Here is an 18,209-nt window from a genome sequence, read left to right on the forward strand (position 1 = left end):
ATATTTCCTAAAATAAAGCAAGTCTTCTGTTGATATTGGCCTATTACTTCAGTGAAGAATCGCAGACAGTGATAAAGACCTGATTATAGATACAGAAGGCGGAGTTCTTCCATGATGGCTTCATGAAACTTGTCATTGGCAGAAGAGCATGTAATGGTCTTGAAATAATATTGGAAAAATAATATCTCCTTAAAAGAAGAATTCATAGGAAAAGTTGTTTGATTTACTATAATATTCCCATCCAGTCATATATACTGTTTAAAGAAACATTGCTTTTCATTAGGGACAGGAAAAAATCATTTTATTTTATTGCCAAATTCTTTGGTATGTTTTGCCACGGCCAGTGTTACATTATGTCAGATTCGGCATTAGATTTTGTGAAATTATGTTACTTTTTTGCCGAAGTTGGTGGTTTTTGTCAAATTCAGTGTTATTTCCATCATGTCATGATAGTTCGTTACACTAAATGAACTGTCAGTTTAAGATCGTACACAAACCCCAGCCTTGAGGAGGTAAGATGTCAAAATGCAGCTTTTACATTCAATAATTATCAGTTATGAATATTAGTAAACTGCTGTCCACAAATTTATAACAATTTTATGTTGCAAAATTACAAAAATCTTGATGTCTGTAAAAATTAACACTTTCACATTATTTTGCCAAAAATGGCTAGTTATACATTTTTCCATCTTATTGTTTTCACAGATTCTTCGTGTCCCTACTCATATCTCTTACTCGCTCTAGACCTAATGGTACTTTCAGGCACATAAATTTATTGGTTTCCCCTCAGATCCTCATCATTGCTTTTCTGTCGTAGTAGGTGTTGTGACTTGCTGACTTCTACAATTTACATCTGGTGCTCCTTTTCCCATTCAAAGCATTCACCCAGAAAGGGCAGCATATGCAAGGAAGTCATCAAAATAGGTCTTGTTCAGAGCAAACTGGTGGTTAATGGCAAACTTGAAATTATGAGTCACTTTAATCACTACTATCAAATAAATGACTCACTTTTCCAGGTATTTGGGTCATATTAAAGATAGTCCTAATGACATGGGTTGTCAAATGTTAACCTATTGGCTATAGAGGTGCTAATATTGCTTTTATGTGTATATCGACAGCAGAATGCGTAATAGACTTTGTGGGTCCAAGAGAGAAATAAAGCATGCAGCAGCTTAATTCATCCAAATATAACGTCAATCTAAAGGATCACTGGGAGAGTAGATAAGCATCAGATAATGAACAATGTTGTGTAGTTAGTCAAAGCATTGTCCATAAATGGTAAGGTTCTGTGTGTAAGAATTTTAGTCTGGCACAGTGTTTTAATCTGTTGAAAAGCTTAAAGAGGCATAAAATTGTTACTTTTGTCTGTCTCTCACAACAGGTACCTTAGCCTGATCTCTCCCATTCAGCATAAGCAATTGTGTGACAAGTTAAAACAACATTCCTCAGTATTTTAAACAGAATTGGTTCACTTAGCAATATGCAACCAATGTGGAGCCAGTTGCATACTTGTTTTTGAAGCCTAGCAAAGATTCTATTCAACTGTGCCATTTTTACCACAGTGTGGCCAGTATGGCAAAGACTTAAGTTTGGATGACATTTTGTAACCATTTATAATAAAAAGATTCAGAAAATTGTTGGCTCACTCCTATATTTATGTGAAAGCAATCTGAGATACTTAAAGAAACTCTGAACAAGAATCCTTAAGGTAGCACATATCCTCAGGAAGTTGACTTGGGGTTAGATAGATTACTGTAGATTATATTTTTCAAATTATAAAGTATAAAGCCATCTGGTTGCATGAGTTTAATGTAAAAACTTTGACCAGGTTTTGATACACCTAATGGTATCTTCAGAATGAAATCGTATAAATTACGTGACGTTAGAATTTGTGACTGCCTTCTGAGAAGATATCCTTAGTGGTATCAAAACATGTTCAAAGTTTTTACATTAAACCTATGCAACCAGTTTGCTGTATACTTTTTACATATTGAAAATTTATTTACAATTGCTGCTGTTAGCCATGTTTAAAACAAACTCCATTCATATCTACCATGACTTTACAAAATGTATTTACGTATCTCTGCCACTAATATTGGTAAAACAGTTTTATATGTTTTTGTTTTTATTTATTAACTATTTATTTATTTATTACAGATTTCAGTGTGTGTATCAGGGTGCCAGCCACAGTTACAAAGTTAACAGGCTGCAGGAACTAACCACATACAGATTTAGAATAGCAGCTAGCAATGATGCAGGACAAGGGGATTTTTCTGATGTTGTGGAACATACCACTTCAAGAGCACCACCACCAGCTCTTAAAGGTAAAGATGCTGTGTAATGGACAGAGCTTTCCTGTTTTGTAAGAATAAAAGCTGTTCCAGTATTAAAGTCTATACTTATAACTATTGTAATGTTATCTGCTTGTAATTTGCTGCTACTACATTATGAGAAGTCAGACTATTATTACTAGTTTTAGAGCAAATTTTGCTGGTTGAAGAAATAATGTAAATTGCCTTAAAATAATCAAATATATTATAGGGACCAACTAGGACTTATTAGAAAAAGAGAAGTTGGCTCCAAGTGTTTGGATATAACATCAGGTGCAATGTGCCTATAAAATAAACAACAAAAAATTTTCAAACATTAATCAGGTGTTTAAATGAATTTTATCAGTTCTCTACAGTTCTGTTGGAAAATCTGACCAACAGTGACTAATGTGGCATTCAGTGGTATATAGCACTATAAAGTAACTTAACTTCTTCAGTGGCACTGCCTGTCAGGTTAATCTAGGTTTAGATAGCCAAGGTATTTACCAAGTATTTAGTATATTAAATTGTTTGTCTTGCAAATTTAGTACACTTAACACAGGGCTGAAGTGTAAATAAATACTTTCTTTATCGGTATGTAGTTTATTGAACAGAAACAAATGCAGTAAAATGTGGAGACCTCTGATGCTGATTTCTTAATTTCTGTCCAATCAAAAATCTTTATGTAGTTTGTGGTTTTCATAATTGATTTCAAAATGTTCTTCTGTTTCTAAAGTTGTAAAATTTGTAGTCATGGTTCAGACTTCAAAGTACTGATAATGAGCTGTGTATAACCTTGAAATATCACACGAGGAGTGTTTGGTTCAAGTGCCAGAAATTAGAATTTGGGCCCTGTATGCATTGACCATACCACAAGAGTGTATTCAGTCTTACACTAATTTTTCTTTTGAGTGTATAAGGGAACTGAAGGCTTCAAGGGCTGTTGTGGTTCTGGTATCAAATTGTTTCTAGTGTCTTTACCCAAAATTGTCATTTTCACCAAGTAATGGCACAAGATAAGTTACTGCTAAATTTCGAATTTTTTTTAATGAGTTACTGTTGGAGATTTTATTATTACATATTACTACTCTTAATAAACATTTTATTTGTTACCAAATTGAGTTTTTACTTTTAATTTTGATCAAATTCTGTTCCTTATTGTAATAGCTTAGTTAGGATTTTGTATAACATCTTAGTGCAGTCTGCCAAAAAGAGGCCATCTTCTTGCCATAATAAGTGTAGATCAAGAAATAAAGTATTGGTCTTTTTTTATTGACAAAGGGATTAATAGGATTACTTTCTTTTGTTGTTGATAGCTCCTAAGACAACTGAAATCCAGCAGAGAAGTTGTCTGGTGGAGTGGAATTCTTGTAAGCCAATTGGGGCTGATCCTGTTATATATCAAGTGCAGCTTGCACGTGTAAGAGACCAGGATTACAAGCAAGTATGTGCCTACACGTTTTAACATTATTTTTGCAGTTCTTTTTATGTGGTTGTTGTTATATAAATTAATCTATTACTTCTAATTTTGTGATTTTTGTGCTGCCTTAGTATTTATGTTAGACTGGAATATTGCATATACTGTTGCTTTATTGTACCTCTAGCTCAAACTACAATACTTCTAGTTGTTATGTCATATAAAGACCGTGGAATGCTTGTTTGCTTTTGTAATTCACTTTATAATATTCAGGCCAGTCAACTTCGAAGATTTTGCCATAATTCTCAAAAATAAATGTGATAAATATGGTGGCTCTGTTTCGGAGCTACTCTTGGTTACTTCATGTATCTATTGTCTTCTGTGACCTAAGTTGAAAACTGTGAAACAGCATTGAGAGGCTTTGAGTGGAATTACCAGAAGGCTAGAAACATTTCCCCTACTAAAGTTCATTTTGAAAAATTTCATTGATGTGATCGTTGTTATTGTTGTGTTCTTTAGTCTGAAGTTTGATTTAATCCACTTTTCCACACTAGCCACACTATTCTATCTTGTGCAAGCTTACTCAACTCCACATAATTACTGTAACCTGAGCTTGTTTTCTATATTCAAGCCGTGGTTTCCCTCTACACTTACCTCCATTATCAGACTGGCAGTTTCTTGATGTCTCATAGTGTGTCCTTTAACCAGTAAATCTTAAATTTTGCACCACTAGTTCCGTTCTTCATAATTAGGTTCAATACTTTTTCATTAGTTATTTGATTTACCCGTCTAATCTTCAGTATTATTCTCTAGCACCAAATTTGAAAATCTTCTGTACTCTTCTTGACTGAACTGTTTGTCATCCTCATTTATCTTCCTCACAAGGCTACACTCCAGCAAATACTATCAGGATACACTTCCTATATTTGCTGTTGGCAAAATTATCTTTTTCAGGAATTCTTTTCTTGCTGTTTCAGTGTTATTTTACACATATTGGCGATATTGATGTCCAATAGCAAAATTCATATATTACTTCTAATGTATCATTTCCTGATTAGTGCCCTCACGATGATCTAATTATGATTCAACTTTTTTACATCACTGGTATTTTTCTGTTGTTAATATTCATCTTATAATCTGTTTTCGAGATACTCCATGTTGTCTGACTGATCTATAAAGTTCTTTGCCATCTCCAACCGAATTACCATACCATTGGCAAACCTCATAGTTTTTATATTTTTATCCTTGCACTTTCACTCTTTTGTCAAGGATGTCCTTGATTTCCTTTACTGCTTGCTCAGTGTACAGATTTAGTAACACTGGGGATAGGCTACAGTCCTATATCACTCTCTTCTCAACTAAATCTTCCATAATTCCTTTCACTCTTAAAACTGTCAGTTCCTGTTTTTTATCTCTGCCATCTTCAAGCCAACATAGTCTCAAGCTTTCACTAATTCTACAAGTGTTATAAACGTAGGTTTACCTTTCTTCGTTCTATATTCTAAAGTAAGTTGTATGGTCAGTGTTGCTTTACATATTTTTACATTTTTCCAGAACCCAAACTGATCTTCCCCAAAGTCAACTAGTGCCAGTCTTTCCATTTTCCTCCATATAACTCATGTCATTATTTTGCAACCACCTGGGTCCAGAGTTCATGAAATTTTTAAATGAAATTGTTTTTCTTTTGTCTGTTAGAACATTGTTTTTCACAATAAGTAATTTTTTAATGTCTAGAAGTGGAATGATTTCATTTGAAAATATTAAACTGAAGTAACGTGGTCATTTGTCTGTGTGTTCAGGCTACTCACAGGAACTACTTGCTGCATGTATTTTGACACCATTTTTTGATTGGTAGACAAATTTATAAGGAAATTTTGTATATATAATTATAAATTTTTCATGCAAATTGTCTGAACTATGATGAATCAAAGTAAACAACTGATGTGAAAACAGTGTTATAAGCCTTAAGTTGTGAATGGTAGAACTTGCAGCACGAGGTGTTGCTGCAGGATTGTGTCCATTTCATCTTCATCACTCCCTGCGGCTCGCTGGTTAACTGCTCACTCCAAGACACTATTGTTGCGGTTGTGTGACCTATTGTTTCTTCTTCTGGGTTTTACACATTTTGTAGTCGCCCGCACCTTCATGGATCAAGTCAATACTGTCCAGTATTGACATGAAGTGGCTCCTAATTGAAAGACTTGCATTAAACCATTGAGCCACACTAGACTGTTATTACCAGAATCTATACAGTTATACATGTCTTCGTCATCTATACATTTTATAAATTAAATTCCTGTGTCATATTTTTCTGTCTCTATGTAAAGACTAAACTCAGATTTAGATAGACTAGGCCGACCAGGCAGTGCAGTAGCCTGCACTTCCATCACTACCAAGAGATGTCACTTCTTCTTCTGTGGACTGCAACGCTTGATTTGCCTGCTCAACAAACAAACACATTTTTCACAGGATTTTCATTTCAAATGCCCTTAGGTTTTTCATAATCTGCTCTTGTCATTGTCCACATTTCTGACCAGTATATAACAATTGGTTGCACAAGGGAATAGTGTACTCTTAACTTGGTCGATCTTCTAATTAGAGAATTCTTGAATACTTTTAAGTTTGCATAATAGGCTCTGTTTCCTGGTTGTGTCCTTTCTCTAAAACATTGTCTCATATTATTATTGGTGGTTAAGAGGAGACCTAAACCATGGAAGCAGCTGACAGCTTTGAAACATTTATTAGAGGCCTACAGTTCATGTGGTGGTCTTCTTGCATTACAACTAAGCATGTATTTAGTCGTGCTTTTGTTTACCATCATTAAGTTCAGTTCTTGCTCCTTCTGCTTCCATTATTTTGTACATTTATTAAAAGTGTTTACATCTCTTGCCACAATTGTGATATCACTTGCATATGAACATATCAGACTCCATTTCATCATTATTGTTCCTCTCTTGTGTATTTTTTGTTTCAGACTTTGCAGTGCTAAGTTGAATGGCACTACCAGGTCACACATGCCCAATTCATTTTGTACTTTATACAATGCTAGCCTGTTAACTGTAGCAAAATCTTGTTTGAAATCAACAAACAGGAAGTGGAGCTCTGTACCACATTTGTAAAAATTTTCCATTATTTGTCTAATGACAAATAACTTGTCAGAAGTGCCTTTTTTGGCTGAAAACCACATTGATATTCTCCAAGGGTATTTTCAGTGCACTTCATCCTTTCATTCAGCACTCCAGAAAATATGTTGTAAGCTTTAGTAAACATCAATGTGTGCTCCCTTGGTAGCTCAGAGAATGTTGAGGCGGTATTCCAGTCCCGCCAGGTGTTTCGTAACATGTGTTCTGTCACAGTACCCACGGCAGCTTGTATCCTAGCCTTCAGTTTGTTTACATTGGCAAATGGTGTGATGAAGACTCTGTCCTTGATACAGCCCCCCAAAAAGTCAAGGGGAGTAATACCTGGAGAGTGGGGTGGCCAGTGTGTTGGACCATTCCTTCTAATCCACCAATCCATAAATGTTTCATCCAGGAAATCATGCACTGTCAAAGCCCCACAATTAGAAGAATATAAACCAAAAATAATTTTCCAGCATGATGGAGCACTCCCCCACTGGGCTTTGATAGTGCGGATGAAACCTTTCTGGATCGTTGTGTTGGAAGGAACAGTCCAACACCCTGGCCATCCCGCTCTCAACACCCCTTGACTTTTTTTTCTGGGGCTATATCAATGACAAAGTCTTTGTCACACCAGTTGCTGCCGTCAACGAACTGAAGGCTAGAATACAAGCTGTTGTGGGTATTGTGACAGAACACACGTTACGAAACACCTGGTTGGAACTGGAATACCGCCTCGACATTCTCCAACCTACCAAGGGAGCAAACGCTGAGGCTTACTAACGTAAGTGGTCTTAAAAAACTAGTAACAGTAACCTATGTAATGGCATCAAATGTAAAATATTATGTCAAACGGTTATTCTGTAATAAATTGTTATAATCACGGCAAGACTTTGTGCGCACCGTGTGTTACCAAATTTAGAGTTCTGACACTATCCTCTCTTCACCAGGTGCATGGATATTTTTCAATTTATGTCATTGACTCCATCTCCTGCATTGTTATTTTTCATGTTTCTTCCCTTTCATTTTCTCTTACTCATTCTGCCAATCTCTGCAATATTTTTTGTCCACCTCTGATTGTCTCGCCATTTCTATTTTTGCATTCGTTTTCTGTGCATTTTTTCTCTTTCCTATTGCATGATAGAAGTTTGTTTCATTGTATTCCTTTAGTTCTTCTGTCTCTTGAAATTTTGCTTTCAGCCATTCGTTTTTCGTACATATGCTATCAGCATTAGACCTTAGTTACTTACACATGCCCTCTTTTCCTCTTATCTCTCTCTCTGTACCTCTTTCATCTCTTTCTGGACCTGCTCTGTCTGTCTTGATGTCTCATTGTTTTCTTGTTTGCTGCAGGACATCTTTAATTTTTATTTCATATGCTTTTACATTTCCAGGATCATTCATTTTTTTTTCAATATTCCAAATTGCCTTTTCTCCCATTCCATTTTTATGCATTACCCCCAGCTTCTCTCTCACTAAGACTTTTATAGCATAGTGGTCTGAATCACACTTTGGACCCCTACAGATCCGTACATCTGTGACTGATGTAGCATATTATGGTTCACTACACATGATCTATTGGGTTAACTACTACATTTACACTTGATTTCCATGTTCCAAGATATATTCTTTTGTGTGGTAAACATGTACTTTTGAGAGTAAATTATTTATAGCAGCAAACTAATATGTCTCCATCCTCAATACTTTCTTCCTGTAATCTCCTTGGTAATCTTCCAGTGTTATTTCCCCAAACCTGTGCATTAAAGTCATCCAAAATTGGCATTAGATCATAGTTTTGTACTTTACTACATGTATTTTCAAGGTTTTCGTCAAAACTGTTCTTTTATTCCTTCTTCTGACACTCTTTTGCAATGCCTGTTGGTGCATATGCTGTTGTTATTGTTATATTCTTGAAGTTCTCTTTTACTCTCAGTCTGCTGAGTCTTCAGTTGATAGATTCAAATTCCAAAAGACTTTTCCTAAGCTCTTTTGTTATTATAAATCCTATTGCAAATTTGTGGGTTCTTTCTGGTCTGCTGTACAGTACGGAATACTGGGGCATATCTATCTGCCTTTGCCCTTGCCACCTCACTTCTTGTAATGCTACAATATTGTACTTAAACTTTGTAAGCTCTTCAGTTATTTCTTTAATTTTTTTCAGGTTTCAATATTGTTTGTATATGCCAAGATACTATACTTCCTTTTTCTGTGCCAAAATCTTGTTCTGTGTATCCCATCTATTATCTGAGGCCCTTGTGGGTCCTCAGTATCACCTTTTTTTGTGCGAGGTTATTGACACCGTGCCCAACTCCCACCCTAGAGGACATGGATCTTTTTAGGGTTTACTCTCCAAGGAAGGGTGGCTTCCCTACACCTTCTAAGCCCTCCCTGTCCTATATTGTAGGACGCACCTCGTCTTTCTCCTCTGTCAAGACAACTCCGGCTTGGGTGACGCTGCCGGTAGCTATGCTACCGCCGGCACAGCCCTTGTCTTAATCAGTGTGTGCAAACCCTCGTGCCTATCACTGAAGGTGCCTTCGATAAGGCGCCCTTGGGAGGGACGAGATGCCAGTTAGATGTGGACCTCTCAACATTCATGCCTCCTGAGAGCATTTGTTTGTTATATGAAACTGATATTCAGTTACCTAACATTGTTCTCTGAATTTTAATCATAACTCTGTGCAGTGGCCAGAAAACAAAATTACCGCCATGCCAAAGAAGTTGTCTGCTAGTTGATATTTAGTTCTACCTGTACAAATCTGGGGTGGGTCATTCGTGATTTATTAAAACAGGTGATTCAGTAATATTCATTCTTTTCAGGTCTGCCTGTCTGAGGCTATTTTGTCAGTCTGGTATATTCTGCATACTAGATGGAATAGTTTTGCCATGGAATGTTCTCCCAAGGATCATAATAATTATGAGGGGAATCTTGTCTACTCTTTGTGGCTTGTGTGGACTTAGAACTTTCAGTGCTCTGTCAAATTATCCTTGCAGTTTTCTATAATATTGTCTTTTTAATTTTCCTTGTGAAGCCATACTATACAATCCTTCTGCCTTCCAGCATTCCCTTCTTTGCTTAGTACTGAAATGATATCTCAATTCAGGATATCATACAGCTGCTTCTTTTTTACCTGAATATTTCAAGTTTTCAGTAAGTGACATCTCTGTTGACCAGTCATGCATGCTTTTCCAACTTTTCATGTCTTCTCTACTTTGCAATTTTGTATTTTCTGTCGGTCTCATTTTTAAACTACTGGATTCCCATTTGCCAGCTTTATTTTTATAGTTTTGTCTTTCAGGTATTAAATTATGTACCTTGTGTTCTTCGAGGAGCTCTACTGGGCATAGTCTTTTTGGCTGAATGATTGTCTATTGCCACCAATATTTTTCTTTCTCAAAAGTACTGAGTTGTCGTCTTTTGTTGTTGTTGTTGTTTCTAGGTTTGCCAGCTGTTGCCTAATGCTCCCTTGGAAACTCTCAGCATTTTCAATTTATTCAGGCCCCTTCTCCTTAATTCCCTTCTTTCATGTAATTTCTTCAGTTTTAATCTGCAGTTCATAATTGATTAATTCTGGGTGGGACCTACATCTTCACCTGAAAATGTTTTGCATTTAAAATTCTGTTTTCAAAGTCTCTGTCTGATCAGTGTATTAACCTGTCTGAAAACTTTCTGTGTGTCAATGTCTCTTCCACTTTTACTAAATTCTACAATGGCTCTCAAACCACATTTTAGAAGTTATTAAATTGTGATTCCCCCTACCCTCCTGGTCCATATTTTCTTATTCTTCCCTTCACTTCCTTTTCCTGTAGTTGTACACCAATCCCGTCACAGTTAAGTTTTCATCTCCAGCGATGATCTGAATAATTTTCTGTATCTCATCATACATGCTTTCAATCTCTTCGCCATCTAGAAAGCTAGTGGGTGTGGTAACTTTTACTGCAGAAGTAGGAATAGGGTTTATGCCCCTTTTGGCTATGATCATGCTTCCTTTATGATGGTCATAGTCGATCACAAGCATTGCTATTGTCTTACTGATTATTAGACCTACTTTTGTATTACACCCAGTCTGGTTTTGTTTTGATAAACCTTAGCCTCCTGATCGGAAGTCCTTTACTCTTGCCATTGCATTGCGCAATGGGCAAGTAAATTACAAAACAGGCAGAACTGAAAAGATATTTTAACTTAATGTTGTCCTTTTTGAAACATGATTGTTGTCATACTGTCCTACATTATACAGTTACATAGTTACTTTTATTGTGTTGATCTAATACAAGAATTCTAATGTTTAAGGTCACAAACATTGTTTTGTTAATTTGTTTATCATCCAGTGCCCCTTAGAGATTCAAAATAAAGCCCCTTTTATTGTATGCCACCATGTACCAGTAAGAAATACTTTTACTGCAATTCTGTTCCAAAAACAGATGCACAAAAATTGTATTGCAAGCCAGTTTTGTTGTGCTCTCTCAAATATTAATGATATTACAATGTCTTTGTACTAGCACAAATGTTGTCCACATCTACACAGCACTGCTGCCTGGAAAGAATTACTACAAATGCAGGCTGTTGTAATAGTGCCTCTCTATGGCCCATTGTTTGTGATCATTGTTATATTTTTTTATTTTTTCAACAGCTGAATATTATTTGACCTTATCATATATCATCATATATCTACCGTTGACAGCTGGCCATACTCCATATGAATGAATAATTAATAATGAAATATAAAATTAAATACTGTCATGTATTTCAGCATCTGCAAAGCTAGTGAACTGCTGAGGTAGGAATAGGGTTTATGTCTCTTGGCTATGCTGAAGTAGTTGCTCGCCATTACAAACTGAACATGTCACATTTACAGGATATTAGAGCAGCATTCTACTCAAAGAATTCACATTTAGAGAATTAACAAAAATAAAAAGATACAGAATTAAAAACATATAATGAGAGAAAAATTTTAGAAGAACTGTTTGCTTTATGCATTAAATTTAAAATTTGCTCTTTGGTTAGGCATTTATTTTCTGTGAATGATAGTTTCATATCACTACTAATGGCAAAACCAAATGCAGATAGATGGTGAACTGTTCAGATGAAATAGTACTGAATAAACACTAAATGGATATCTATTTTTAAATTGTCTGGCTACATTTTGTTGTGTGTTTTAGATTAAAGACAGATACTGGCTTCACATATTTGCTTTTGGCAACATATTGCATAATACGTAATTATAATGTGTAAATATTGATATGGTTAGACAAAAGGAATGTACATAAAACAACTGTTAGGAAGTGAATCAAAATTCTAAATATTGTCTTTGTAAAAGCTATAAAATTTAAATAAATTCACAATTTAAGATAGCTATGCATGAAATTTACTTAAAATTGAGACAGGAGAGGTTGTGAAATCTCATTTGCATTGAAACATTTAGTTGAGCTGAGAACCTGCTCAGGGCCTTTCCCATATGTTTACCAGTTTGAACAAATTATAGCTCATAGTATTATTGGTGTCAGTTAATTCATTTTGCAGTTGTAGTTGCGAAGAAAAACTGTATTAACATATAAAACCTTTGACATGAATATATTCAAATCATGTAACATGTAAAATTTGTAGGTTTATCGAGGACCAGAAACAAAATTGCAGCTGAATGACCTTGAGCCTGGTACAGATTACTGTGTAAGAGTTTGTCCAGTGAGGCAGGCAAATTCAGGAGATCTTCCAGGGCCATATTCACCTCCTGGGACATTTTCAACAGTTGCACCTGAACCTGTAGTTTCCCAGACTCCAAAGTCTTCATCTTTACAGGTATTTAAAGATGTCTCCTAGTTATTTATTGTAAGTGTATGAAAGATTGAAGAGAATGAGATTAAAATTTGCAGGATAATCTTCAGTTTCTTTGCATTGGTTAAAAATAATAATTTTGGAACAATCTTTCCTTTTATGATATAACTGTCCTTAGTTATATGTTTAATATCTGTGCATAGGACATTTATCCTGAACAACTGTCTATAGTGACTGAGTCTCCTGCACTTAGGTAGGCAGTCTATGAAGAGTCATTTTGTTAAATCCATATATTTGCAAGTGTTCCTCATGTAGTGTTCCAAAATAGTGACTGACAGTAACTTTCAGTACAGGGAGTTCTGATGCTGCCCTGTGAGGTAAAAGCATCCTGAGATGCCCCCAGCTTGCCCATGGGCAGGTGCAGGTAGGCTGGGTTTCCCACCAGACAGCCCTATATCACATGTTCTGCACATTCACCAACAACTTGTAGGCCTCTGTCAGCAGTCTCTGTGCCAGGGCAGTATGGTTATATAGGTCATGTCCCAGTTTTCTGATTACTAGTGTATCAGCTGATTGCCCACCTGTGCCTTTACGTACCTCACTGTCTGCAGACAGACACTTGTTTTGTACGACCATGCTCTAATATTTGGGCTGAAGTAGTAGTAGTAGTAGTAGTAGTAGTAGTAGTAGTAAAAACTCACCCAGTAAAACTGGCTTCAGTGTGGTTAAAGCAACACTTCGGCTGCTATTTTTGCTAAGACAAATCCATGTATTGTGGAGTCTTTCTAGGTAAACAACATTAGATAATATAATCCTTGCTGATGCTGCTGTTCCTGCTACTGAATACAGGGTGGCCACAAAACCGAGGAAACAGAATTATCAGAATTTCATGCAACCAGGAAATAATTTTCTTGTGACCCCCCCCCCCTCCCCCACCTTTTTTTAATAAAGGAACAAAAAAAACTGCATCGAGGGGTTTCTTTGTGCTAGCACGATCTTCACAATGTAGCATGCATACCATCTGTTGACTACTGATGAAAGGTTACTAAGCATCTGAGATAATGTCTGTGCTTGTTTTCCTGTGGTATAGACTCTGGAAACTTCGAGTCATGGAGTGTACTATTCTTGTATAGCAGAGTTCTCCAACTAATACAGGCCCTTGCTTTATTTTTTATGCACAGTACATTGGGTCAGGATTCAAAATTTTAGTGCATGCTGTGTATTTACAAGCTGCTGTGAGGCTTCTGGACTGTATAGACCTGCTAGTTTAATTTCGTATTTTATGTTACAAATATATAAAATTTCTGAGAAGGACCGTATCTATAATGCACTTTTGAAAATTTTTATTGTTTTCATGTGTCTTTATACAATGATTTATATTGTCAGGTAAATATTGTAAAAGTGAAAATATCAAATAATATAATATTAATATAATATATTAATTACATGGTATTGCACTCAGCATAACAGCACACTTTCTAAGCCATTGGTTTACTGATCCGGATTTGAAGTTTTGGATAGAAAAAGTTAGGAAAGAGCGCAAAATGCAAGCATTGCAATGTACATTTTCTTTAAGTAATATGGTTATAACAGCTGTCAAGAATCATGCTAAAGAATTAAAACATACTACCAAAGTTAAAATCTACAAAAGTATCACTCCTCCCCTTCAAAGTTTTTTAACTTGTGGTCAACACATTACTAATGAGACAATGAAAAATGAGGAAGTGATGTATTGTTATTTTAAAAAATGTTCAACAACAGTGAAATAGCCAGAAGAATGGAACTGCAGTGAAATAAAATTTCGTACTAATTTCTGTGTGGAATTGCTCTGTTATAAAAATAGATTGAGGAAATCTATTACAACTTATAATCATTTTGTTATAGGATTTGATGAGTCACGTAGTAAAGTTTGTCAAGAAATCAAATGGATGTAAATGTCAGATTTTGGAGCAATGAAAAAAATGAAAATCTACTTTTCTTCATCATAAAAGAGCTTCTTATCTTCCTCTGTCACTCATGAAAATACCTTAAGAAATTTTACAAATCTGAATCATAAAATTTTCAAAGATCTGAAATCTGAGTTGCAGTCTACTAAAGAAGTCAATGATCCAGTGATACTTAATATGGGCAGTTGCACTCTTCATATGGTGCATTTAAACGTGGAACTGGAATATTGTTAAATTTTTTAGGTCAATTATCATATGTTTAAAGATGTACTGACTTGTCGTGCCTAAGTAACAGAGTATTCAGGATCAAAACTTTATTCTGAGAAATTTTGTGCAGTCCATTTGGTAGATAATGGAAGTGCTGCTGCTTATGCTGTTGAAATTATTTGGAATTGTTAAAAAAAATGGCGGAGAGTTTAGAGCATAATAAAAAAGAACTGACTTCCACTATCTACATAATTGCAACGGGGCTGTTTCAGATCCTTTTCTGCCAGCAAAACTACAATTATTTGTCATCAGCAGCAGAGTCACAATCATTACTACCATTTCTGCACATCTCTTTAGTGACAGTTGTTTAAAATATAATGTGAAGATTTATCAAACCAGATGTACCGAACTCTGTTGACTCCTTATGAGGTACAGACTAAGATTTGATACTAACAAAGGCTATCAAAAAATTAAAAAGTAGTAGAAAAGTCACCAATCTCATGATTTTTACAACTAAGAAAAGATCCTGCAACTGCTTTCATACCTTTTATAGAAAAATTCACTCTTGAGACTGAAAATTATACTCACTATTTTGAATGGAAATAATTGGATAAGTGGTACGCGGCTGATGAAATTATGCAAGATTTCAACAATTTATGTTCTCAACCTTCATCACAACTACTCTTAAAAAATAATTCACTGGCCTACAAATGCCTAGATCATAGATCATGTTCTGAATGAATTTATTCTTACACACACCAGTTCACAATCATTAGTAAAACTGTTAAAGATAGATATGATTTTTATCTCGTGGCAGTGCTAGTATTGAAAGAGGTTTTTCAGTCATTTCTGAATGCTGTTGAGAATATGAGAAATAACTTTAATTGCTCATTGATTAATATGTGACTTCGTTCTAAATGAAACAAATGGAGATGATGTAATTCTTGATGTTCCAAAATCTTTAATTCATTATTCCTGGAGCTTGCATTAAGCATTATCAGAAGAAACTGAACATCAGAAAAAGGAAGCTGCAATAACTGAGACAGAATATTTGAAAAGCAAACATGTAGCAAATGGAATAAAAAAAAGATTTGAGGTAAAAAAAAGAAAGCTAAACTGTTAGATAGATTAAAGTTATTGATGAGCAATGTAAAAATCTTCATAAACTGATCTATCAAGTATTAGAATTTTAATTTGTACTAGTTCATACTAAGAGTCATTAGCTTATATGTGTCTAGCTCATTTTAAATTATGTACATTTTATAAGACCGTTAAATTACCTGTAAATACAAGCTATGACAAAGTACCATAATGAATAAAATAAAAAATAAACTTTAAATAAACATAGTTAAAAATATCTTTTTAACTTTCGTGAATTTTGTAGCAGATTTAATTATTGAAAGTTAGAAAACATTTAAAACTTTGTCTTTATAATATGCATACAATTTCAAAATCAGGGAACATAATTACAAACTTTACTGGAAAACCTGGTAAATTTGAGAGAATTTTTAAATCATTTCTTTGTGGCTATCCTGGAATAGTAGTATCTCTTAAAATCTATTATGGTAAGACTGTAAACTTTCCAGAGGCTGACTGAACAGTTGAGTACATCATGGGGAAGTTCTGCAAGATTATCTTTGCAGATGACTAGTTCTGTTATTCCTTTACAAAATCTTAAACATGACTGCAGTTCAACATCTGTGTAAGTTTGAAGAGTCTGAAAAAATCAACCAAACAGTTGCAAACAAAAGGTTTATTTAGCCCCTGACCTAGGATTTGATATTTATAAAAATATCTTCTTCAGGAGTGGGCCTTGTTACATCACATTGTGGTAAATTTCATTAGCTTCACAATATAACAATCATATAATCGAAGACATAATATTACTATTTGGATGGGTCCTTGATGGCCTATATGTGGAACTTGTTACCAGAAGATACGGCACCCAACAGAGCAAATTTTTGAGTAGACCAGAAAAATTCCCTGTATTCACAATAATACTCATTTGAGAAATATAGTTTATATCCAGCTTGTCTGGGATGCACTAATGTCTTTGAGAACATTTTAATGTATGCTACATTATTTTTGTATATTTATTAGGACATTAATTGGTACTTTTGTCATAAAAATTACTTTAAAAGTGTACAAATTTTATGACTTTCATTGCAAATGACTTTAGAGGATATGTCTAGCAGTCGCACATTAATTCTCTACTGACGTAGAATGGGATTTAGTTAAACTCCTACAAAATTATTTTGTTTTAGTTGTTAAGAGATACTATATTAATAGTGATTATACATATAGAAACCCATTTTTCCCAGTATTACTGATATTTGGTTCAAAACATCAGTCACCATAACTAATGATTATGATACCACACTTTTGTAAAAAGGGATCTGGTTCAATTCAAAGTCAATTGCAGATGACGTCATTGTGGTCTTCAGTCCAGAGACTGGTTTGATGCAGCACTCCATGCTACTCTATCCTCTGCAAACCTCTTCATCCCTGAATAACTACTGTAACCTACATCCTTCTGAATCTACTTAGTGTATTCATCTCTTGGTCTCCCTCTACCATATTTTGCCCTCCATGCTTCCCACCAATGCTAAACTGGTGATCCCTTGATGCCTCAAAATGTGTCCTACCAATTGATTCCTTCTTCTAGTCAAGTTGTGCCACTAATTCCTCTTCTACCCAATTCTATTCAATACCTCCTCGTTAGTTATGTGATCTACTCATCATTCTTCTGTAGCACCACATTTCGTAAGCTTCTATTCTCTTTTTGTCTGGATCATCTATGTTTCACATCCATACATGGCTACACTCAATACAAACATTTTCAGGAAAGACTTCGTAACACTTAAATCTATACTCAATGTTAACAAATTTCTCTTCTTCAGAAACGCTTTCCTTGCCATTGCCAGTCTACATTTGATATCCCCTCTACTTTGAGCGTCATTTATTTTGCTCCACAGACAGCAAAATTCGTTTACTACTTTAAATGTCTCATTTCCTAATGTAATTCCCTCAGCATCACCTAATGTAATTCGACTACATTCCATTACCCTCGTTTTGCTTTTGTTGGTGTTCATCTTACGAAGTCATTTTTCTTTGCTTGTTTACATGACTACTGTTTGGTAAGTCTTTTACTTGAGGCAAAATACAATTACATCTTACCCACTTTTTGACTATTTTGTTTTGCACATTGATGTTATTTCATATGGTGCATGCATACCAACCAGTGCTGATGTGTAACAAATAGTGAGACATTTAGCTTCATTAATGTTGAAGATTTTTACTTTGGAACTGATATTTGACAGAGTTCTTGCCAATTAACCCAGGAAAAATCAGAATTGATGGAGTGAAGTGTTTCTAGTGCCTCAAATATACTGTCATATTCCCCTGGGATTATTACAATTTCAAGTTTTCAGATTTTCT

At 35.0% G+C, this 18,209-nt stretch overlaps 1 protein-coding gene across 1 annotated transcript in view; it reads left to right on the forward strand.

Moving 5' to 3' along the window:
• LOC126325726 (fibronectin type-III domain-containing protein 3A) overlaps positions 1–18,209 on the forward strand; it is a 302,806-nt gene that overhangs the window by 277,648 nt on the left and 6,949 nt on the right. Inside the window, 3 exon segments of the mRNA XM_049995274.1 lie at positions 2,158–2,324; positions 3,626–3,753; positions 12,451–12,642. Coding sequence (XP_049851231.1) covers positions 2,158–2,324; positions 3,626–3,753; positions 12,451–12,642 — 487 coding nt within the window.

The sequence above is a fragment of the Schistocerca gregaria genome, chromosome 2, assembly GCF_023897955.1.
Source record: "Schistocerca gregaria isolate iqSchGreg1 chromosome 2, iqSchGreg1.2, whole genome shotgun sequence".
Lineage (NCBI taxonomy): Eukaryota > Metazoa > Arthropoda > Insecta > Orthoptera > Acrididae > Schistocerca > Schistocerca gregaria.